Source organism: Besnoitia besnoiti, chromosome X (genome assembly GCF_002563875.1).
Source record: "Besnoitia besnoiti strain Bb-Ger1 chromosome X, whole genome shotgun sequence".
Classification (NCBI taxonomy): domain Eukaryota; phylum Apicomplexa; class Conoidasida; order Eucoccidiorida; family Sarcocystidae; genus Besnoitia; species Besnoitia besnoiti.
Window position 1 is genome coordinate 1,156,326 of NC_042365.1, and position 22,038 is coordinate 1,178,363.

A 22,038-nucleotide genomic window follows, 5' to 3' on the forward strand; every position below is an offset into this window, starting at 1 on the left:
AGGCTTCTGTTGAAAATCCAAGCATTATTGCAGATCTGGCAAATGTACTTTGCGAGACGCTACCACGCTACGCAACTTCAAGAGCGATACGGGAGAGCGGTGGCAGTGTAGCCCGTAAGGACGCACTCATGATTCCCGTTTCTGGATTTGAGGGCCGCGGTCCTACCCCTTGCTCTAGCTGTGGTGGATAAACGAGTAAAGCTTCGCTTTACACTCTGTCGAAGTAACCGCTTGCATGCAGCCGGTAGCCTCAGACCTTGGACTGAAAAATGCAACCATGCGATGGATGCTAAAGCAAAATCGATTCCAGCGGTAGACGTCGGAAATCACTCCTATGTGTCAAATTCGGCGGTGGTATTCAAACAGCCTCCCTCGAGAAGAGACACTGTCGTTCTATATGAGTGTTCCTGAGAATGCGGGATCCGCGTAAGCGGTGAAATCTAGTGTGTGGTGTGATCCTCCCTTCTTGGGAACTGCCTTACGCAATTTTCCAAAGTTGGAGCAAGATGGTATTTCTGAAGTTGGCCTCATGCAGCGCACAGCGGCCCCATTCTTGACGGAGAGGGAAGCGATGCAAAACAGTTGTTCAGTTGCCGTTACAGCGGCATCAAATGACACCTCACTACCAGTAGGGGTTGCTACAGCTCGCCTGGATTCTTGTGCAGTCGGCTTCGTCATGTTGCCTTTCGTGTGGGCGCATCCGCGAATCGCCGAGCAGAATACTGCGCCATCAGTCACTGGCGCATGCTCTGCTATTCCAAAAGGACTCAGGAACTTGCAAAAGCCTCGAAGGCTCAAACTCCAAAGATTAATCTAGGGAATTCGTTTTCTGGAAAATGGAAGGGATGGCTTCCACGTACCATGTCAGGCATCTTAACAGCCGTCTACTGGCTCTGGGGTTCACAGGTCCCGCACTCTCCGCTCGACAGTTTTCTGCGGGTCCAAATTTCCCCGTCGTTGCAAACATTCTGCAGTGGCTGGCTATCCTTTGTGGCAGTTCTACAGAACTGGACACATGGACGGTGGCCACTGAAGAAGGCCGGGTGGCGTTTTTGCAGCACGCCGCCGATCACGTGGCTCGGCACGCAAATGTCAGCTTGGATCTCGTGGCGATGTATGAGGCAGACGACAGGGCGGTACCGGAACTCATCAATCTTTGTAATGCACTCTTGACGGCGTTGCGAGACCGCACCATTGGAGTGCCAGTCCAGCCGTGCGACTCAGATCCACCGACAACGCCGCGGAAAGGCACCTCCACGTCAACTGCCCTCGCTTTGATGCCGCAGACGACACATGCAAGCTTCGGAGGGCCTGTAGCTCTGTGTGATGGGGCAGGCAAGGTCGACAGGCTTGTCCTGGCCACGAAACTTCAGGAACTCAAGAGTGCGCGGTACGCCTCTGAACAATGGGTGCCTGTCAAAGCCAGGCTTGAGGCCGCGCCGCACTCAAGACGTCGAGCGTGTCGGGGTGGAGCGTCAAACACGGGCGGGCTTCGTTTGGTATCCGGTTCGCAGAGCTGCAGCTGTCGAGGATTTGACATGTCGCAGAATGTGCTTTTGCTTTTGGAGTTCTCGGATTGTACTGCAAGCACAGAAGGTGTCCTACAATGCCCTAGAGCGGCCAGCGGGAAGCTGCTCAGTATTTACTTCGTAACCGTCCGCTTTTGTTCGGTCCTCTTGTGCAATCGTCACATGCTCTCAGCGCCACCGTCTTCCATCTCGTGGATACTGGGGCTTCCCTTCTTCAAGCCCTCGAGCGGCACAACGGGCTCGAACGTGTCCGTCTCCGGCGCCGCGTTCGCGAGTTGCTGCAGAGGCTTGCACTGAATCTGGACGGACAAGCTGATCACCTGCAGGCAAATATTCAACGCCAGCTGGAGGAACAAGTTCGCAAAGCCAGAGAAGATCTGAAATGCACGCAGGACGCCTGCCTCGATTTGGATAACGAATTGAAGCGGACAAATGTCGCTCTAAGCAGGGTAGGCAGATTGCCCCTGAACTTGGACCGTCGATGGCAGCGGCATCACTGAACTGTACCATTGGCTCGCGTCCACTTACAGCATGAAAATTATCGTGTTACCAGCAGTCGAAAACGCTAACGCAAATGATTTCGACGCGATGATGCACGAGCGGGGCTCGGCGGGCTCTCCCGGACGAATACCCGGAAGTATGTAGTCAGCGCATAAATGTACATGCTTGTATGCGTACTCATCTGGCTCTGCAAACCCGCTCACACGCACCTGCAGCCACCTCGGGCGAATGGGAAGTATCGCACCCTGACGGCGCCAGCATCCGGTGGTGGCGAACGATGGCCTCGGTTGCGGACGCGTCGCAGACAGACTTGCACCGCCTGTACGCTGACGTACAGAAACCGGCTTTTTTGCGCTCTCTAGGTGACAGAGGATAGTGATAGAGCAGAGCAGCGCTTAAAGTCGCTGCAGCATCTGAAGCCTGCCTTCATGGATGACCGCAAGAGGCTCCTGGTACGCGCTGAGAACCACGGGAAGAGAGGCTGGGCGGTTCGAGGGCGGCAGCAAGAAACGCGTGATACAATTCTGTGGAAAACCCGTGTGTCCATCCTTGTTCCGTCGCACCACGCAATTCTCTCCCGTCGTCCAAGCTCCTTCCGCATGCATCACTCGCATTCCCAAGGAAAAATAATAATCATGAGCTGCCCAAACAAGCTTGTCGCGCTCGTTTCTAGACTCGGCTGGGTCGGCTATGATTTTCATATACACACCACAGCGATATTGCCGAGGCCATGCTGCGTGGGCGCATGCAGGCTTCATGCTTTTGTCTTTTCATAGTCTTCGGGTCTCCCGTTAACCCCGACACTCAAATGCTACGCTCTTTCCATACCTTCGCCTTCCTTCATGCTTCTCTCGCTTTCCGCTCCGTTGTTCCTTTTCTAAGGCAGAGCTTCAAGAGACGTACGAGGTATACATCGCCTGTGTCCGGAACGAGAGCTTCCTTGAGATGGAGGCGCAGAAACGGCAGGCAAAGGCGCGGGACGGGCTGGCGGCGCAGCAGAAATTTCTGGAGAGCCTCCAACAAAAAGTGAAGGACAAGGGCGAGCCTTTTTTAGACTGCGAATCCGACCGCGGGGCATCGGGGGACGACAACGAAGACGCCCAGGGGCAAGCAGAGGGCGAAAGCAGCGTTATAGGAGGTACACCGGACAGAGGGGAATTGACCGCGATAGGGACAAGGGGGATAGTCACTGAGTTCGACATGCCAGCAGACGTGCGGCGGTACCGCCGAAGTGGAAGAGACGAAACGAGGGAAAGCGCCAACGGAGGCCTCTTAGGCGGCCACGATGCTTCCCATGCTCGTAAGCAAAGTGTCCTACACGCTTGCATAGCTGGTTACCGTATAGAGATATCCATACATGTATATTTAAACAATTTCCAAGGGGTAACGCGCACACATACAAACATGCACAAACTCGTGTGTGCAAAGATACGTAGCGATACGAGCGGAGAAAACATCCATGCACCCCTAAGCAAGCACGATGTGCAACCGTAAACGCCAGGTGGCAGCGACAAAGCTCCTCGTGCTTTCCTATTTTCATGGCAAGATAACCTGTTCAAAATGACGAACGCCGCTGTCGAGCAGTATCGTGAATCTGCGCTACCTGACACCGGCCTCGAGCCCATCTGTGCTCCTCCGCTCCTATCCGGTTCTATCAACCTTTACCCTGCGTGATTCTTGTGATCTCAAGTTTTTTTCTGCATCACTGTTCGCAAGCTTGTCTTGCCTGCAACTCACGCCCTGAATCCGCAATGCGACATGTGGTGCCTCGTCCACTGCCGTTGCGTCAAAGGCGAGGGATCTGGTGCTTTTTCAGTTTCGCGAATGGAGCAAGACAAGGTATCTCTCTGGTGTAGCAGCAGTGACCTCTCTAACGAAGAAGCCTGCGAAGAGGAGCGTGAAACGAAAAGGCCACAAGAAACGCAGGCAGGAAATCAGCGTGCAGAGTTGCGTAGAAGAGAGACGCTGGCGGCAACACCGACAGAAGCAGGAAAGAAGGCCAGCCTGGATGATTTCTACGCTTTACTCAGTGGAGGGGCTGAGCCCGGTGAAGCGAGCGACGCAGCGGAAGAGGAGCTCATGTCACCGAAGGAAAGACGGCTGGCACAGCAAAAGGCCTTCCGAGAAGAGATTGAAGACTCCCTCTTCTGATGCAGCACGAGTGCCTGTCAACCGTCCACTCCCGTTCTCCTACCGCTGCCCGAAGTACAGCAACTTCATATCGGACTGTGGCGTGTGTGTAGCACACCAAAAGCTCGATTGGCGTGTTCGTTGGTGCAAACGAGTACTGTTTGTGTCGTTCCGTTGCTGTGTATCGATGAGGAAATCCCATCCGTACTATCGCTTCTCACCACTCTTTTCTCGTGTCTCAGTGGGCGTCACACTCTGTTTTTCCAGATCCCCGCTAACGTCGCGTCGCACGTTCGTCCCATATCTGTTACCGCTCGCCAGCAGGCTCCCACCCTTCGTGTTTGGTTATTTTCCGATATCTGCTACTGCACAGGTTGAGTGCGAGCATCTCTTCGCTGGAACACATGGCAGGGAGTGTATGCACGCGGAAGCAGGCGCGCGAGGCGGCAGAACGCGCGAGCCTCGAACGAAGGCGAAAATGCAGAGAGAATGTTCCTATATCACTGATGGAACCAGCGATACGCCTGACCCCTGCATGCGGCGATAGCTCTACATCAGCACTGCATCCATAGCATACCCTCCTGCTGGGTGTCCGTGTATCCATTCTTGGAGTGTTTTGAGTGCACGCCCCAGCACAGCACGTGAAAAACAGTCAATAGATATGGACACCGACGCCAGCGGGAAGAAGAGCTTGTGCGATAAGTGTATCACTACAGTACCAATACCCGCAGTGAGAAAAATGCCCGCTATGCCAGAGCCCACGTGGCTCCTAGGCAGTGAGGATTCATTGATGTTGATAGAAAGGGCGTCAGAAAAGACCGCGAGTTTCGCTGCGGAGCCGCCAATCCATCTGTGTAGTGCCGCACGTAGAGACGCCCGGCGTGTTGGTGGAAAAAAACGAAAAAACAGAAGACAGCGAACCCTGCGCGGGAGATGGTAACACAGAAACGAGGAAAAACACATTAAACAAGAGGAGGCGAACGCGTCTTCGATCACGATCATCATTCGATCACTGATGCTTCCAGAACAAACCAGAGAGAAAATTGAAATGACTGCGGAAAAAGAGACTTGCCACAAAGATGATGATGGGAGAAAACAGGCGGTTCAACCTGCGACAAGGGACGACCGAATTCTCCGCGCCGCCCCGTCGCGTCTGATCGCAAGGCGCGCGAGTAGGTAGATCCAGATGAGAAGACCGCGGTGTTGTCGACTTGTCTTCTTAGGGAACACAAAGAGCTTATCGTGACTGAGTCAGACTAAACCAAGTCATATCGGGGTCCTGAGGTAACGCAGAGCACGACAGAGGGAAAAACACCTTGTGGAAAAATTAGAAAAGACAGAACCTCGATCGCGGTAGCAGCCCTCTGCGGAGGGATAGAGAAGAGCATGCGAGAGTAAACAGGAGGAAAGTCAAAGTCTAGGCTCTGGACATGAGGCCACAGCATCTCTACGACATTCACGGTATTTCCTTGCTACAGGCCCGCACAAAAGAGAAACGTTTGACGAGCTGGAAAAGTTCTCGAGCAGTTCACATCTATCTCTTTATATGTGACTATATGCATAACTCTTTCATAGCCACTGCTGAAGAGAGGAAGACAGAATCCGCCTCAACGCACAGCCTAAACCGGAAAGACGCCGACGCCGACAGACACACAGAGCAGGTGGGTACTCTCAAGACGGCGAGGGAGGCGACGGGAGAAAAAAAAGGTGAAAAATCAGACACCAACAGGCCAGCAGCCCGCACCTTCCCCCCGGACACGGCGCTTCTGCTTCTTCGCCTACCTCTTTCGCGAGAGCGAGAGCGACGCGGTCGCTACGCACACTGACACGGCTCTTCGCTGGATCGATGGACTGGTAGAGGCGATTCAGAACCAAGGAGTAGTTGCCTGCGTTGGCTGCACACCCGCACACACAAGAAAAAGCAATATGAAATGAGCCGCTGGAGACCAACGCGACCCTTCGATTCCATCAGCTCCACGTGCGCTCAGCGCCGAAACGCCGCCGCACCAGCCGGATGACCCCACGCCCTCTCTGCTTTCTCTGCCTTTCCACGCCGCCCCGCCCTGTTCCCCTATACCGTATCTGGCCTCTGGCGCTGCCGCCCGTCCTCGACTTTCTTCTCTTTCGCCCGTTTCGTTTTTTCGCCGCCGCTTTGATAGGCAGCCTTAATCAGCCTCTGCATGTCGCCTGCGAAGCAAAGAGCGCCGCGTCTCTGCCTGGAGAGGCTGGGTACGCAGGTTTGCACTGGGACAGCCTCGGTCCAGATCGTCTGACCCTGCGCTGAAAACTTCACGCGGAACACCTTCAGAAGCAAACACGTACTTTGAATGGCGAGGGCGGCGCACTCGGCGTCGAAGGCCACGCCGACCTTCTCCTTCTCGAAGCACACGCCGGCGACGTCTCCCTCTACGATTTTCTCCAGATTTACGTACACTCTGAGAGACAACACGCACTGGCGAGCAGGCGCGTCAGGAAAAGAAGAGGAGACTCCCACAACCAGGACCAAGAGCGCAGCCAGATGCGATGCGCGAGACGGGAGCTGAACAGAAGACGAACTCCACGGGACATGGAAGGTGAGAGTCAAGAAAAGAACAGAGCTGCGAAAACCATCCAGGGCTTTCTCCTCCGAGGCGCTCGCCATCTTTGCCAAGCAGCCCCGAGCGCCCTCGCTCTCGCTTGAGTCTTCTTCTTCCGCCGTAGTGATGCAGGCGAGTGCAGACGGGAAAGCCGCAAAGCCTCCCCAATACCCGCATGGGAACGAACAGAGAGGAGAGAGAGGCACCTAGAGGATCTGCCTAGAGAAAAGCAAACCTCATCCTTGTCTCCGTCTGCTATCCGCGGAGCCCTTTGCCTCGGCTCCGCGCCCACAGACTTCCACGCGCGTCTTCTTGTTTGCGCGTCCTCACCTTACGGAGCTCCCTTCGTCAGTCCACATGTAGCTCTGAATGCGCTGGTAGCCCGCGAGAGCTTTGCCTGCGACAGCTGCGCTAGCGGCCTCCTCCGCGGAGAGAACTTTTCTGCCCGCCTCCTCGGCTTGCTCCACGCGCTTCCTCTCCAGCAAAACGGGCGGTCCGCCAGTAACGACGCCGGGGCCTGAGAGGACCTGCAGCAGTTGAGGACAGACAGGGCAGGCAGCAAGTCTCGCTGAGGAAAAGCGAACGCCCAGACACGACAGCAGAAGAGAACCGAAACGACAGCAAGCTCGCTCCTCGCCCCTCCCCCCCGGTAGTGGCAGGTCCCAAAGAATAGATTTCGTCAAGGCTTGACTCCATCTCGCGCGCGGGGGAGGGGGGGGAGGGAGGGGGAGGGGAGAGGGGAGTTGCGTGTGAGGCAACGCAAGGGAGTTCGTTCAACACGAAATCGAAGGCCTGACTCCGTAGAGGAGGAGAGAGAGATAGGGGCAAAGAAGGAAAGGAGAGTGGCGTTTGATGCCGCGAAGAGAGGAGTCCTACCTTCACATCGCCGCCTTGTTGGGCTCCAGGCAGGGGAGCGTGTGCGTAGTAGTACTGCAGAGAGAAAACGCAAAAGCCATAAAGCAAGTCACCTCTGGAGTGCGAAATGGAGAAGACGACAATCTGAGTCTTTCATTCGTGCAGCCCCATACAGGCGCAGCAAAGGAGTCGCGCGACGAGAGAGATGAACAGGCTGGCACGCATCGTGCGGAAACAGATGAAAAAGCTGGTCGGTGAAGACAGATACACAGCGGTGGCAAAGCCAAGAGGCCAAGAACACACGCGGGTTGCAAGCGCGCCCGAGACGCCAGCGCAGCGACGAGGCACAGTCGAGAGCAGCGGCGACGGACGAAAGAGGAAACGGACGAAAGAGGAAAGATGATACGCAGCAGCAACGTGATTCGCAGAAAGAAACGAAACGTTCCGAAGAGAATCAGGCGGCTGCGCTGCAAGACGCGAGGAGAGTTCGTGATTGACTGGGATCGAGGCAGCGCGCCAGAGCTGCGCAGGCGCGAGGGAGTGAACAGCGACGCGGAAAGGAACGAGTTTTTGACATGAGCAATCGAATGGATGACGAAAATGCAGTCGCATGTGGACAAGCCCGCGAGCTCCAGCTTACACTGTTGCTGCCGTAGCGGGCGATGCTGGAGCGCAGCGCGCTGGAAGTCCTCTTCATTTCGCCTTCCTCCTCTCCCTGTTGCGCTGCGCCGCAGCCGTTCTGCTGGTCGAACTCCTCTTCGAAAGCCATATTTGCTCTCCCCAGTTTACAAAGCGATCGCGCTGAAGTGAAAGAAGGCAAAACAGACCTCACACGGGACCGGGTGCATAGCGCATGAAACAAGCAAACGGCAGACGAAGGAGAGCAGCTTGAATGAGGGGAGCGAGTGGACAGAGGAAGCGACACGTGAGAAGGCACGGGAATTCTCAGTGGGATGGCTCGCAGACTGCCAAACGAAGAAGACTTGAGCCGCAAGGCGAAACGCGCGAGTCAAAGTGCCCTCGGTCCGCTGAGGGTATGGTCGCACACGGCAAGCAGGCAGTGCTGACGCGCGCATGTGCGGCAAGAAGAGGGGCGGCGCCATTTCAGGAATTGAAGGTCGACTCGGAAGCGGAGAAGCGTCATCACTGCGAAGGGTGGTCGGCAGACGTATCTCTGCGCAGCCTTCACCCGCGTGCCTGGCTTCAGAGCGTCTAGGGTGGCATGCGGGTGGCTGAGTCGTAATGAACGCAGACTCAAACGGTGTTACAGTAGCGTAAAATTGCACTAATGGTGCATCCCTCTTACATTCCGTTCGCTCCTTTACAGGGGAGCCGCACTCTCGAGTCGTGGCAACGGCAGGCTAAAGACCGGTTGGGCGCGAGGCGGGCAACTCGAGATCTTTTCACAAAGCCTAATGTCTACGGACAGCTTGCACGCTTCCAAGAAAAGAATGCAGTATCGGAGTATCAATACGGTTTGCTGCTCTTCAACCGCTGATGCCGCGCGAACGAAGCATGCAGGCGATGAGGTGGAACCGTTCCCCGCCTCGTCTCAGCAAACGCGCAGGTGTCAAGTCTCAGGCTGACGTGGGCGCCGCACACGGTAATTTCGCAGTCTAGAATCCCGCGAAGATGCGGTCCAAACTCTGTGTGCTCCAAAGAGAAGGAGAATACGCTGCGTGGTGCGCTCTGCTGCGACCTTGTCTCTCCCGAATATCGGACAAAACCCTCTCGTCAAACTGTCAAACGATGGGTGTCGCGCAACCTTTTCTCCGCGAAAGTTGAGTCTCTGCGCTCCCCCCCCGCCGCAAAGTCACGCGACGCCCATTATTGTTTCGTGGCCTGTTTGTGGCAATCAAGTCGTTTCTGATTGCCGAGTGGGCTCGGCAAGCCATCGCCACGCTCCGTCGATTTAAGAGGTGAAGGAAGGAGAGCCAATGACGTGGGAAGACGGCGCTTGGCAGTCCAATGCCGAGAGCGCGTCAGTGTCCCAACGAGGCTAGAAGGGGCGAGGCGCTCGTCATCCTTCTCCCTCAGCGCAGATCTGCGTTCACCCTGAGAAAGATGGTGCTGCGCAGATGCACAAAGCATCGTCCACCTGCCGCCGCAGGTGGCTTCCCACTGAGAAGTCGCGGAAGGGCAGGCACCGCCGCACGGCTCGGAGCGGGCACGTGTGTTTGCGAAGGGTGTGCTGCTTCTCGCAGACGGAAACTTGGAGGCCGAATTTTCTCCTACGCTGCGTCGTTCGATTCTCGGCGGGTGCAGGCGCGCCGAGCGATTGAGATCCTCGGGTCCCAACTCCCTGCGCGACGCGCCCACGTTTTTTCACTTACAGTTTTCTGCGTTCGCATCCTAAAGTCATCGCCAGTGTGCGTTCCAAGTAGGCGTGAATCACTGTAGTTTTCACCCGTGAACTACCTTGCCCGCCCCTGCGGTTACTATTCCTGCTCGGAAAGACCTTTTTTTCGTAATTATATCGTTTCCAAGATGCCGGTCCAGAAGATCGAAACTGAGGCTCGTAAGTATTCTGGAGCGGTGCACACCTACAGGAATAGCTTTTGGTTTAGGGTTTGCTGCAGCTCTCCACTGCGAACGACAGGCGATGGCGCCGTCATTCCCGTCTTTTACACCTCCGAATTCTGGAGGGAGTAACGCGCTCATTTGTCGTTTCTGCTTAGCAACGCCCACAGTTCTTGCAAAATACCAGCGACTGTGGATCACAGGTCGCTAGACTTTTTGCAGGGCGGGGGTTGCGGAGTGCGGAACTGGGATTTGTTTCACTAGTTTGATGGGTCGCCGCCCGTCTTTGCCTTCATACTCATCTTTTACCTTGCAGAATTCAGAGAAAGCTTACGACGCACGCTCCCGGCGGATTTTTGTGGCCTGCTTTACGATGTGTGCGCCTACGTGTCGCTCAGGAGTTCAGTAGCCACACAGTGACGTGCGCGGCTGAGTTTTGTTCGCTTCTCTTGTCTCTTTCGTTCAGAGTACAAGAGCCTGATTCAAGACAACGAGATGGTTTTGGTTGACTTCTATGCCACCTGGTGTGGTAAGCCTTGCTGAATTCGACTCTGACAGCCAATACTGTCCCTGTGCCCGAAGCGCCTCAGAGGAGCGTGAACGCATCGTGTAGTCGATGTCTCTATGTCACTGTGTCTTGTTTGTATGAACCGAGCCTTCCTTGCTCTCCATTTCATGATATTTCAGGGTGGATGCCTGACAGCAGAACGCGTGTGAGAGTCTAAAATGACGTCCAGTCAGGGGCGGCTTTCGCTGCGTCCTGCGGAGGCGTTCCGCTGAGCGGGGGGATGCGTGGTTCCCGGACGATGCCGGGTGGCAGGTTTGATCGACGCTTTTTAGTTCGTGATTTTGGGCTACTGCGCTGGTGTGTTTCTCTCAGGCCCCTGCAAGCAGATTGCGCCTATGGTGGAGAGCATGAGCGCGAAGCCCGAATACTCGAAGGTGAAATTCGCCAAGGTCGACGTTGACGAATTGGCGGAAGTTGCGGAGAGGGAAGACGTGAATGCCATGCCCACCTTCAAGTTGTTCAAGGGTGGCAAAGCGGTTGACACTGTTCTCGGTGCCAACCCGGACCGCATTGAGGAGATGCTGAAGAAGCACCTGTAGACATTTCTTCGAAGCAAGTTGCCAACTTAGTGAATACCAAGGTGGGTGCGTAACGGGGCGGACTGAGTCCGAGAGTAGGGTCTGCAAGGGAGCCGTAGACAGTTTTGAGAGTCAGTGACGCTGCTGCAGGCGCGCAGCCTCGGGGGGCTGTTGTGTATGGTTTCCCGGCGCCTCTCCAGCGTTTACCATCTCGTGTGGTTCGTGGCATCAAGGCTGGACCAGCGATGGACAGCTGTGAGTGTCTGCTGTTTCCTGGTGAACGTCGGGAGCAGGGACTGATTGTGCGTTGTCCGTGAACGAGGTGAAACTGTCTCTTTGTGCTGGTGCTCTCCGTGTTTTGTGTGCGAAACTCGTGAGGCAAAATTACTCTCTCAAGAGAGACTCCCGCCGCCGCGTGTGGTAGCTTGTCGCGTGCAGCGGGCGCTGGCCGTTCCACCAGTTGCACGTACATATCAGCCCATCTCACAGTTGCCGCTGTCTTCAACGACAACGGGAATTGTACTGCGCATGACCACTGAGCGGAGTAGAGCAGGTAGTCACTGATGCCGTAACAGTTTTCCAAATCTTTCCCACCGCTGTCTCTGCAAGAGGCTAGCTCATACACTTTCTGCATTGCTCTGTCCCGCTTGGTTGACGCGGCGCCACCCCTAAGGCGACAGCTCTCGCTGCGTCTGTATGCGGCAACCGCCAAATAGGCGAGTCCCTGCTTGTTCGAGAGTGAGAGCGAGGCCATAATGCTAGTCCCTTTGCAGCCACCGCACTGAAATCATGAAATTGGTGGGAACAAATATAGTTCGCGGCATATTTTCACCAGTCCCGGATCGAATTGATCCTAATAGCTTGTCAATACCGCGGTGAAACAATGGGTCTTGGGGCTGTGTCTAGTCGTATGCGATTGGACAGGCGACTTCATCAAATCAGAGTAAATTGACGACCTACGTAATCCAGAAACCTCGAGGAATTTCCTGCGGGGATGAGCCTGGGAGTGAGCATAAGCCTATGGAATAAGAACCCTAATCGAGAAATACCTCGTCATTCAAGAAGAAAAGATGTCCGAACCAGGAATCGAACCTGGGTTTACACGGCCACAACGTGTTGTCCTAACCTCTAGACGATTCGGACCGAGGGCCGGTCGTCGGCTTCTCGTGCGTTTGGAACGCCCCCCTTGACCCTTAACATCCCTTCGAAAAAGGCAGCGGAAACTACAGCAGTATCATACCGTACTTTGGTTGAATCAACGGTGAACGGACCGACAGCATCGATCATTGTCGTTGCAGGGCGCGCAGTAGCTTCGGTTGCATTTGTTTTGAGCTGTCGTCTTTCTGCAGCGGGGCAAGCTGGGCGGATGCCACTCGTTAACGCAAAGAACTCCATGAGGGCACCGCAATTTTACACTCAAATTCAACTATGGTGGCGAACCGCCTACGGCAAAGCTATGGGGAACACGCTGGGTAATTATTATCAACATAGCTACAGCCTATGGCGCCAGCGCACATTTTGACAGACACCGCGTGACCACGCGTGAGGAAGGCTCGAAAATGGTTAAAGTTAGATATCTCATGTATGCAACTCCACAAGAAGTTTCTATTCCGAGGTTACGGTATGCGCAGAGGCGCTTATGTCTGACCAGTGGCGGCTGGCGTTATTGCAGGTCCTCTACTACTAGTGACGGCCCCGCCGACCCTCCCCCCCCCTCACAGAAGAATATAGGGCTCTGTGCCTATCATACTAGGCTGGCATCGTCGAGGAGGCACAGCAGTGGTCTCTACACGGGTGAAGCTTGTGTTCACACCAAGAGTGTGCGACCAGGCCGGCAACTTACAGTTCCTTCTTAGTCTGACACAAGCGGTGCGACGCCAGATGTCGGCGCTGAGCGCTTACCTGATAGTGTCATCCCAAGAGTCAGTGCAAGGAAGGGTGTTGGTTCGTTTGCCGCAGTGGCATTCGTTCCCCCCAGTTTTTACTGTTACATCAGATACATAGTATCCACCTAGTCTGTCACGAGTTTCGATGCTGCGACTGAGTGAAATGTAACTCACGCCCGCGCCTCACAGTTGCTATCATCGACTACCACAATTGGGAGAAAGGCGTAGTTTTTGGGAAGTGAAACAGTAGTGAGCCACGTGGGTATCTGCAACCCTTTCTAAGGTTGTCGTCGCGAGTGTCTCAACGAGCAGCTCCTGAATTCCCACTCGCCCAGGGATTGTGACTGACTGATTCGCGTCCGCGGGTTGGCCTGCGCCCGAGTGAGGGCATGAGTTCGGAGCTGCGTAATCTCCGCCAGTACAATGCCTTCTGCTGCCCTGTCTCATATATATTGTGTGGCGCGATATACTCCTGGTAAGCCATGTGGCGATGTGTTATTCTGGATCATTCGTGTCCATGATCCGGCGCAAGCTCGGAAACGCGCTCAGGCTCTTGGTCGGCACTAACCCGAACTCCGTTCACTTCAATGGACAAGGCGTCTAATGGGAATCCTCAGAGTCATCTAAGTCCTGGGTGGGCTGGAGCGTTGACGCCCAGTATCTAAGCCTCTGTCGCGTAGCTACAAGATGTAGCGCCGGCATGACCGGCAGCTAACAGACGACACTTGTTGCCGAGACCTGTAATCTTAGGTGGTGAACTGGGGCCAGCTTACTCTGGATGGTCATCCAGCCGTGTTCCTCCAGTGTCTGCAGACTCGGTATGGATCTGCGCTGCGTCGAGATGCTGTCCTTTTAAATCAGTCTAGCAGGAAGTTGCTTTTGAGTTGTTGATATGTGCGATACCTACCATGCGCTGGCGGTGCCAAGATGCGGCCTAATCATGTCGCCGTTGCAATTCCCAGTTCTCTTCTTATACCCTTTAGAGGTTGCTTTCCCAGAAGCGATGCTTCTGAAAAGGATTTCTTGCCTGTTCCACCACATCGCCAACAAACCACTGACTAGCAGTACACGCGGTGCCCCCACGTGTGGCGTACCAATTGAGAAGTCGTACCAACGCGTCGTCTTGTTGCGAACCACCTCTCAGAGACTGGGGCTCTCGGGGTGCCACACCGCTGCAAACATATGGTTGTAAAACCGTCACTCACCGTCCACTTCTGCTTGCTCCAACTTTTTGCATGCCCCTCGGTTGCGCCCCACACAGGCGGCATGGTTTCAACTTGCAGGGAGCTTTAAAGCAAGCAATCAGGAGCTCGCCCGAAGGTTCCTTCGGCGGATCGCCGCTCGAGTCTACGCTAAACAGGTAGCAGTTCATGATAGCAACGGCTCCGGCTTCAATCCGAGAGCGACTATACCGATACCTGCTTACGGGGTGCTTTCGCGTTTCTGAGGAATCCGTATAGTGGCCTGACTTTGTCAGTGAGCATAAGTTGCAAGATATTTCTCTGCACATGCCAGTCAAAAAGATCAATATCTGCTTTTGATCTCTCAAGTGGCTCGTCGCCGTCCAGTGTGAATTAGGATCTCGTAGTCGGCGCATGTTTGGAGGATCGACCTTCTCGGGGGCGCTATGAGAGTCGCATTCACGATCTTCTCAACGGATTATCTGATTTCTGGTGGCAGTGACTCTGGGTCGGAGGCAACGAATCTCGGCCGCTCGTCAGAGGCTGAGGCAGGGTTGTGTGGCGATGTCGAGTGGGCTGTCCTGGATGGGCACGGCGACTCTCGCGGTGCCCAGGGCAGCCCCTGGCCTCCGTGCAGCAGACGAGAAGACCTCCTTACTGCTCATCGCGACGGCAGAATTCGTCTCTGGCCTGATGGGGACTGTAGCGCCTGTGCTCCGGAGACCCTCGTGTCTCTCCGCGGCGCAGCAGTTTCGTGCTTTGCGTCAGCATCTGGGAGCCGACATCATGCTTCAGGCTTGACCGGTCACCGGACAGAGGACCCGTGTATAGTGATTGGGACTGAGGACGGAAGTTTAAGAGTATTTTCTCAGCCGGGGAGGGGTCGGGAATGGGTTGAACAAGCCTGCGTTCAGGAGGCTCACGCTGCCCCCGTTACTTTCGTCGTCTGGAGTCCAGACAACTCTCACTTCGTCTCGACGGGTGACGACGGCAAGGCCAGACTCTGGTTAGTTCAACACGTTTGACTATTGCTCCGCGTTCGGCGCACGGATCGCAGGCATCGGCGTCGATGATAAGCATTCACAAGACTCGCATAATCCGCGAATCCCGTGTGCATGCTGTGCGAGATCCACGCCTGTGCTGGAGTTGCAGAGTGGCGTTTCCACCACTCACATCACCTTAAGCAGAGTGTGAATCGTCTCTCGGGTTCCTGCTTTCCCTGCAGGTCTCGGCGGTGCCAGCCGAAGCCAAGCGAAGAGACATGCGAGGCGCCCGTAGCCGCGGTACGATGGTCAGATGAGGGCGACGCCGTCGTTCTCGCGTTTGGACAGAAGCTGCGGCTGGCGACGTTCAGCCGCAGCGCCGCCACAACGCGTTCGAAAACGAGGTCTCGGCATGGTAGACGCGAGTGGAGAGCCCACGACGGCGGCGTGCTGGCCGTCGACTGGTCGGGAACTTTGATCCTCTCTGGCGGTGAAGAAGGCACCTACAAGATCTGGAATGATGCTGGAGCGTTACTCTTCACGGGGTCTGCCCCTCCAACCCGACCGCCCGATAAGCCATCGGATTCTGCTCTCCTCTCTCCTGTTACCGCTGTTCGGTGGAGCCCGCTGGCAGAGACGTTCGCCGTGGCCGCGAGCGAATGGGTTGCCGTGTGCGACAAGTCCGGCAGCCTTCTCGCGCAGTTTTTCAAAGAGTTTGGTGAGGATTCCTGATCATGCATGCACAGGATAAACGTCAGCACTGGTCTGCCTCTCCCCGAAATGCACCTCGTCTTCGTGGAACTCGGCCGCTCGTTGCGCCTGTGCCGAAGGGCAGGCCCCACAGAGGAAGCTAGCACATATTCTCCTCCCAAGTTGCAGTCGCGCAAGACACTGCGCTGATTCCAGCACTCTTCTCTGCTGAACAAAGGCATGGCTTCCGAGGCAGGAAAGTGACACGAACTCAGTTCTTTACCGAGCAAACAAACCCCCCCGATTCCCGATGTGCGCCTGAAAGGCTCATGACGAATCCTTCCCCTTCGGTTGCTGTGAAAACCAGGTCAGCCGCACAGCCTCGCGTGGAACCGAAACGGGACGCGGCTCGCTGTGGCGGGCACACCGTCCTCACTGGCGATCGGCTACGTCGCTGGAGAGCCGAGCCGATGGAATCACTTCGAAGTTTCAGAGGAGTCCGAGACTCGCCTTGTGCTTCGCGTGAGCTCTCTTTGCGTTCATGGCCGCGCCAGACAAGCAGACGAACTCTGTCTTGAAACACAAACACAAATGCGCTCCCAAACTGCTCTGAGCTCCTATGCCTTGCATGAGACCCCAGAGCCCACGCCTGCGAAACACTCGCCCGAGTGAACTCGTGTGGACAGAGGGAGTCATGCAGAGATTTCACCTCATTGGTGTCGGCAGACTCTCTTCTGACGCAGGATATGAACTCACAGGCGTCGCGGCCGCTAGAACTGAGGGATCCCATTGTTCAGTGGTCGATTGGTGAGGATCTCACAACTGCGGGCTTCCTGGCAAGGCTGGGTTTCAGCACACAAGAGCGAGACGGCAAGACTAAAAGCCGCGCAGCAGCACTGACGAAAGCCGCAGTTCTGTGCAGCTTCTGGAACCCTATCACAAACACGAAACTCGGATGGGACTCTGCAGCTCGACAAAGAGGGCGGTGCTGAACCCTTCGGACACTACTCTGGAATGCCGCGCGAGGCAGATGTTGTCGGCCTTTGGTCTGGCGCTGCGCCGTCAAACAGCCTCAAAAACTTGAGGGTTTAGGGTTTTCGTCCGTTCGCGCGCCTCTACGTGTGCCTGTGATGCAGGCTTCGGGGCCTTGATGCTGGTCACCAGCAGGCAGTGCTACGTCTGCAAACTCTCAGCAGCTCCGTCGCTAGTGAGTCGACTTCTGTCTGTTCTGAGTAGCGTAGTTGGCGAGGTGGCCGCGTTGTTGCTCAAAGGAGCGAATCGCCTGCCCAAAGGGTAGCGGATGAGGACACGCGCGCGATCGCAGGCTGAAACGCGCTGGAGCACCAGTGCCTCCCACAGCATGTATGTTGTGGCGACTAGGCTCTAGCATTCCTAGTGATCTCTGCGTCAACTGTTTCCCCAGGAGGACTGCGAAGCCGCCTACATCGACGACCTTCAGCAACCCTGCCGCTTTCTCAAGCAGGGAGCGCGTCATGCGTGCGCGGTTCAGCCTTCGCACATCCAAGTAAGCATCTCCCTTTATCGCAGAAGCGTCGCCTCCGTGCTGCGACGCAGCCTACCCAATCGGCGCATGCGACGACGTACAGCTACCCACTGGTTGTTTTAGCCTAAAGGGCATGACCAGGGCTAAAATCAAGAACTTGAGAGCACTGTGTGATTCCTCCTCTAAGTGCAGGTTGTGAACTATGACACGCGTCGCACGGTATGCCTTCTGAAGCCGCACGACGGCCTATGGAAACCAGACGCTCTCGACGCCTCCCTCGTTTCTATTTCGCCAGATGCCTTGTGCCTCGTAAGTCAGCTCCAAGTCGCCCTCCGCAACACGGCCGGTGCCTGGTCTTTTTGACATCAGAGGCCTGTCGTCAGAAGGCTCCCTCTCAGCTAGAGAGGATGTACAGGCCGCAAGGTGTAGGGCTTCCGAGGATGGCTGACTCATCTGCGCGCAGGCGACTCAGCCAAGCGTGTGACTGCCGGCAAACATGTCTTCTTGTCTTCCGTGCGTATCAGGTCGATCGTGGTTCGCCGCGCGTGGTACGAGTGTTCGAGGTTCTTTCTGGCGCGGCTGCTCACAGCCTGACTTCGCACTCCCTCGACATCAAAGAGGTACACCTCCACGCCCCTGAGAAGCGAGGTTTCCACCTCCAGGGCCACTAAAGGGCCGCTTATCTCTGGCGCGCTATTTACGCCTTGTGACTAGCTCTCTTCTCGGCGCGAGTGAGTCGCGAGCTAGCGCTGTGAACTCGACTCAAAGGAACAGAGGCAACACAGTTCCGAAGATACCAAAGACAGCATCGATTGCGAGGCAAAAACAACGTCCTCTGCGATGGCACCCCACCACCACCCCTCTGAACTGCTTGAGACAGCTACGTGAGTCGCACTTCAGAGTCCTTCTCTCCATAGAGATGAGGCCAGACCGGAAAGTTTCTGGGCGACGCATATATGAGACGGTCACAAAGGCAGTCCCCCCGTGCCGCAGGACGCGCATGCCTCGTTCGTCGCCCTGGCTTCCGCTCCTCCGCAGTCTTCGCTGCGTTTCCTGCCTTTCCCGGGTCGTCTGCGTGCGTAGATACGTCTCAGTCAGCAGGAAGACACCCAACGGCGGAAGCTCGCGATTCTCGACGTCGCCGGAAATATCCTGATTTCTTCGTTGCAAAGGTAACGCCACGTGTGTCGCTCCTGGGCGCGCGGCATCTGCGGACACGCAGCAGTCTCTGCGGGGCGGGCGTCGCGTGCCGCGCTGAAAGCTGTCAGCCTCGCCCGAGCCTTAGAGATCGTTCCTCTCACAAGCTGACTGGTTTACAGCCGGTTTGGCTGCTTGTGCGTGGATCCGCGTGCCCCCTGGCGTTCAGTCCGCGCTGGGTGCGACTCACCACGCAGCCTGTTCACTCGTTTGCGTGGGAAGAGCTCTCCGATGCGCTGGCGACCGTCTCTCAAGCCACAGTGACATGCTTCCTGTACCCTGAGGGCGCCTTCTTCAGCCCGGAGTTCCTCGAGGAGAGCCAGGTAAGCCACCCTTGGTGCGCCGCGGGGCACAGCGCAGATGCGAGAGGTGTCGCCAAGCCGACAGGGACGTTCCTGAACTGAACTAGTGGCGCTCAACGGGCAGCGCCCGCGACAAACGAAACGTCGACTCATCTACCCAGCGCACACGGGACGTGTGGCATCAGACTGCCACTATCGCTCGCAGACTCTACGCGTGCCTTCTTAGATCACGAAGGACTTGGGCGACGAGAACTCCGGCAGCCGCATCGTTGGCTTCCGAAACGGCCATCTTTGCTTGCGAAGGCGAGATGGTGCGACGCTTCACGTCGTGGCTGCTCCTTTTGTCGGCGCCATTTATGAGCAAGTCGCCCAACTCCGCTGGTAGGGAATCGCTGCCTTGAGAGAGATCTCCAAGGGACGGCTGCGAAAAAAGAAAGCTCTCTTCTGCGCTACCGCCCGAGAAAGCGTGCACAGATACTGGCGAACGAATCTTGGTGAAGTCCCCGCAACCGCGTAGGGCCGCGTCGTTCGTGGCTGTTGTTGGCGCTGGACGTCGATGTCCATTCTCAGACCCGCGCGAGACCCGTTCCAGAGGTTGCTCGTGAGTTCATCAGCTCCACGCGCCGTTTCTGGGTGGTCATTCGCGCTGAAGAATCGTGTTTTTCATCTGTATCCCGCTGCGGCGTGGCTGTTCGTGCGTCTCAGGGACGGGGCTGTTCGCCTCTGTCGCTTGATCAAGAGCACCGCGCTGTGGGGCTGTCTGGCGGCGATGGCACTCTCGCAGAAGTAGGCGAAACTGCGAGTTCCACGGCCTGCTGCTGCTCTGCGGTTGCGCTGAATCTTAGGCCAACGGAGCGAAATGTATGTAAACTGGCGTGTAGCAGATTCCCCCGAAAACTGCGCGTATTAGTCTTGCCGTGCTGTATCCGCCTCTGCCTCCGTTGGCCTCCACGCTGTCCCCTGAAAACAGAGAGTTGGAAGTCGCAGAGATCGCCTGCGCGGCTCTCGGCAACATCGCGACCGTGCAGCAGATCCAGCGCATTCAGAAGATTCGACATCCGACGCGAAAGGCAGCCGAGACTGCCCTCGTCTGCCACAAACCCGACGACGCTGTCCACGTCTTAGTCGAGCAGGGAATGGTTTACCGCGCGCTAGAAATCCTCATGGAAGTCCATCGCTGGGAGGTGCGCCTTTGCAGAGAAGCACTTTTTCACACAAGCCCTCCACCGCACAGCCTTGCTGCAACGACCAGAGGAACGGTAGTCCCTCTCGAAGCACGATCGCGGGGCTGCACCATGGTAAACGTGTTCAGGCCGTAGCCCCAGGGGGTCGCGTGCGAGCGTGGAGCGTCGCTGAACTCGAACCCACTGGAGACGCAGAACCGAACGTCCACGTACATCTCCCTAATTTCCAAGGAATGCTGGTTTCACTGTGAAAGGTGTGTCGGTGTTCTCTGTGGGACGCGAAGGATGCACTCGCCCTAGCTACGGCGTGCAAAACACACGTGGACACGGTTGTTGCGCATCGAAAAAAGTTTTTGGAAGGCTTCAACCTGCGCGAAACAAAACCCAAGTTCGAGGCAGCTTTTGCAGTAAGTCCGCCAGGTGGTTCAGTCACTCATAGTCATTCCTCAGTGCTTCGGAGCGAGCAACTGCGCTCGCTCGGAGATCTGCAGGGCGGATGCGGCTGATTCGAGAGCCACAGATTTCCGTATATATGAGACGTAGTGAACTAACCGGCGAGAAGAATTAGGCCACATCGAGTCGTTCGTTACTGTGGTTTGTCGCGGGCACCTAGAGAAAAAGCGTGGCGTCTACGCTCCAGGCACCCCCGCGCTGCGCGACAGGTGACGAACCTGGGAAGAGGTTGCTGCGCTCGGGTTCACGCAGGCGACTCAGATCGACTGGCTCGCCATCCAAGCTCGGATTCGGCAGGATGTCGAGAAAGAAGAGAACGCAGCAGTGGCTGGATGCTAGACCGCAGGAAAGCAGCTGAACTTCCCCACACAGTTGTCTTGCGATGGCTTGCTGGGGCTGTGCCACCTCACAGCCCCAGCAAGCACTTGTTCCTGATGACGTGGGCTCCCGTTGCTTCTGAACGACCATGAAAGACAGCCGCTTCGCAGCCGCCACACTTTCGAGAGGACACGGCTGCCTGAGACTTGACCTAAAGCAGCGGTATCGCACCAACCCCAGTGCCTGGATTTCGTGCGCTGTAAATTCTGCCATGAAACAACACTGCTGGCTTAAATCTTGAAGGTCTTTGTCTGCCGGATCCAAGTTCTCGGGTGCTTCTCAGGATCACCATATGCTCAAGATATGCATCGCCACCAGCGTGCAGTTGAACTACTGTGTGCCCACTGATCCAGCACACCTGCAACAAAGTGCGCAGATCTGCTCTGTACTAAAGTAGTCCTGGCACTCATGCGTGCGGCTTGGCACTCGCGGGCATCCCCGCGGTCGTCGTGCCGTCGGTGACAGGCAAGGATGCAAGGAAAAAGCGACATCTGTCGCACAGGCGTCCACCGTGCCGGCATTCTTCGCGCGCGACGGCGAAAGTCGCGTCCTCTTCCCGTTCATATCTGCATCCCTGGCCCATGGCCTCGCGTCGAAAGTCAACCATTCTGTAGGCAGCAGTCCACCGAGCCGGCTCCTCTTGCCAGTGCCTTCTGACTAATTTTGTGGCCTTAGTTGCGGAACGCGCTTTTTCCCAACGACGGGTAGAGCGCGTTCGCGACTCAGCTGTAGAATACGCTTCACGCGCAACGGGGGGAAGGTTTAGGGTCAATTTACACCCATCCCGAGCGATACACCGCTGCCCGCGAACTTGCGACAGACATTCACGCCTCTCTGCGAGTTTCTCAAAGCTCCCCATTGACTTTATAGTCACATGGGCTGCTGCGTGGTCGATTGTGCCGCTCTCACTCAGAGCGGAACTTCAGCTCACAAGACGACCAACTGGGAGAAAACCCCTCGCCCGGTCGGGATTTGTGCGCAGGCAACTGCAGGGCAACCTTCTGGAGTTTCTGCTAAATTCAGCGTCACAGAAAACCACGTGCACACCCGCGAGACCCGCGGGGGGGACATTCGCCGCGGGTG

The 22,038-nt window shown here is 56.2% G+C and overlaps 4 protein-coding genes and 1 non-coding gene across 5 annotated transcripts; 3 read left to right on the forward strand and 2 right to left on the reverse strand.

Moving 5' to 3' along the window:
• Positions 1–836: 836 nt before the first annotated feature.
• BESB_017200 (uncharacterized protein) lies at positions 837–4,181 on the forward strand (the record flags this gene model as incomplete). The annotated part of the gene is made up of 5 exons (XM_029360435.1): positions 837–1,390; positions 1,702–1,978; positions 2,393–2,482; positions 2,913–3,330; positions 3,847–4,181. The coding sequence occupies 5 exons, from the start codon at positions 837–839 to the stop codon at positions 4,179–4,181; spliced, it is 1,674 nt and encodes a 557-aa protein (XP_029216411.1).
• A 1,216-nt stretch (positions 4,182–5,397) lies between these two features.
• BESB_017210 (uncharacterized protein) lies at positions 5,398–8,360 on the reverse strand (the record flags this gene model as incomplete). The annotated part of the gene is made up of 6 exons (XM_029360436.1): positions 5,398–5,439; positions 5,943–6,055; positions 6,483–6,595; positions 7,067–7,263; positions 7,613–7,666; positions 8,232–8,360. The coding sequence occupies 6 exons, from the start codon at positions 8,358–8,360 to the stop codon at positions 5,398–5,400; spliced, it is 648 nt and encodes a 215-aa protein (XP_029216412.1).
• A 1,718-nt stretch (positions 8,361–10,078) lies between these two features.
• On the forward strand, positions 10,079–11,218 carry BESB_017220 (putative thioredoxin; the record flags this gene model as incomplete). Its single annotated transcript, XM_029360437.1, has 3 exons — positions 10,079–10,109; positions 10,578–10,640; positions 10,992–11,218. 3 exons carry the CDS (start codon positions 10,079–10,081, stop codon positions 11,216–11,218), a joined length of 321 nt encoding a protein of 106 aa, XP_029216413.1.
• Positions 11,219–12,268: 1,050 nt separating this feature from the next.
• On the reverse strand, positions 12,269–12,340 carry BESB_018790. Its single transcript has one exon. It is a non-coding gene; the product is annotated as a tRNA-His (tRNA).
• Positions 12,341–14,710: 2,370 nt separating this feature from the next.
• On the forward strand, positions 14,711–20,916 carry BESB_017230 (uncharacterized protein; the record flags this gene model as incomplete). Its single annotated transcript, XM_029360438.1, has 14 exons — positions 14,711–15,270; positions 15,490–15,965; positions 16,305–16,459; positions 16,696–16,744; positions 17,074–17,144; positions 17,361–17,462; positions 17,966–18,061; positions 18,525–18,613; positions 18,808–18,961; positions 19,167–19,321; positions 19,646–19,726; positions 19,851–20,124; positions 20,409–20,531; positions 20,830–20,916. 14 exons carry the CDS (start codon positions 14,711–14,713, stop codon positions 20,914–20,916), a joined length of 2,472 nt encoding a protein of 823 aa, XP_029216414.1.
• Between the last annotated feature and the right edge of the window lie 1,122 nt (positions 20,917–22,038).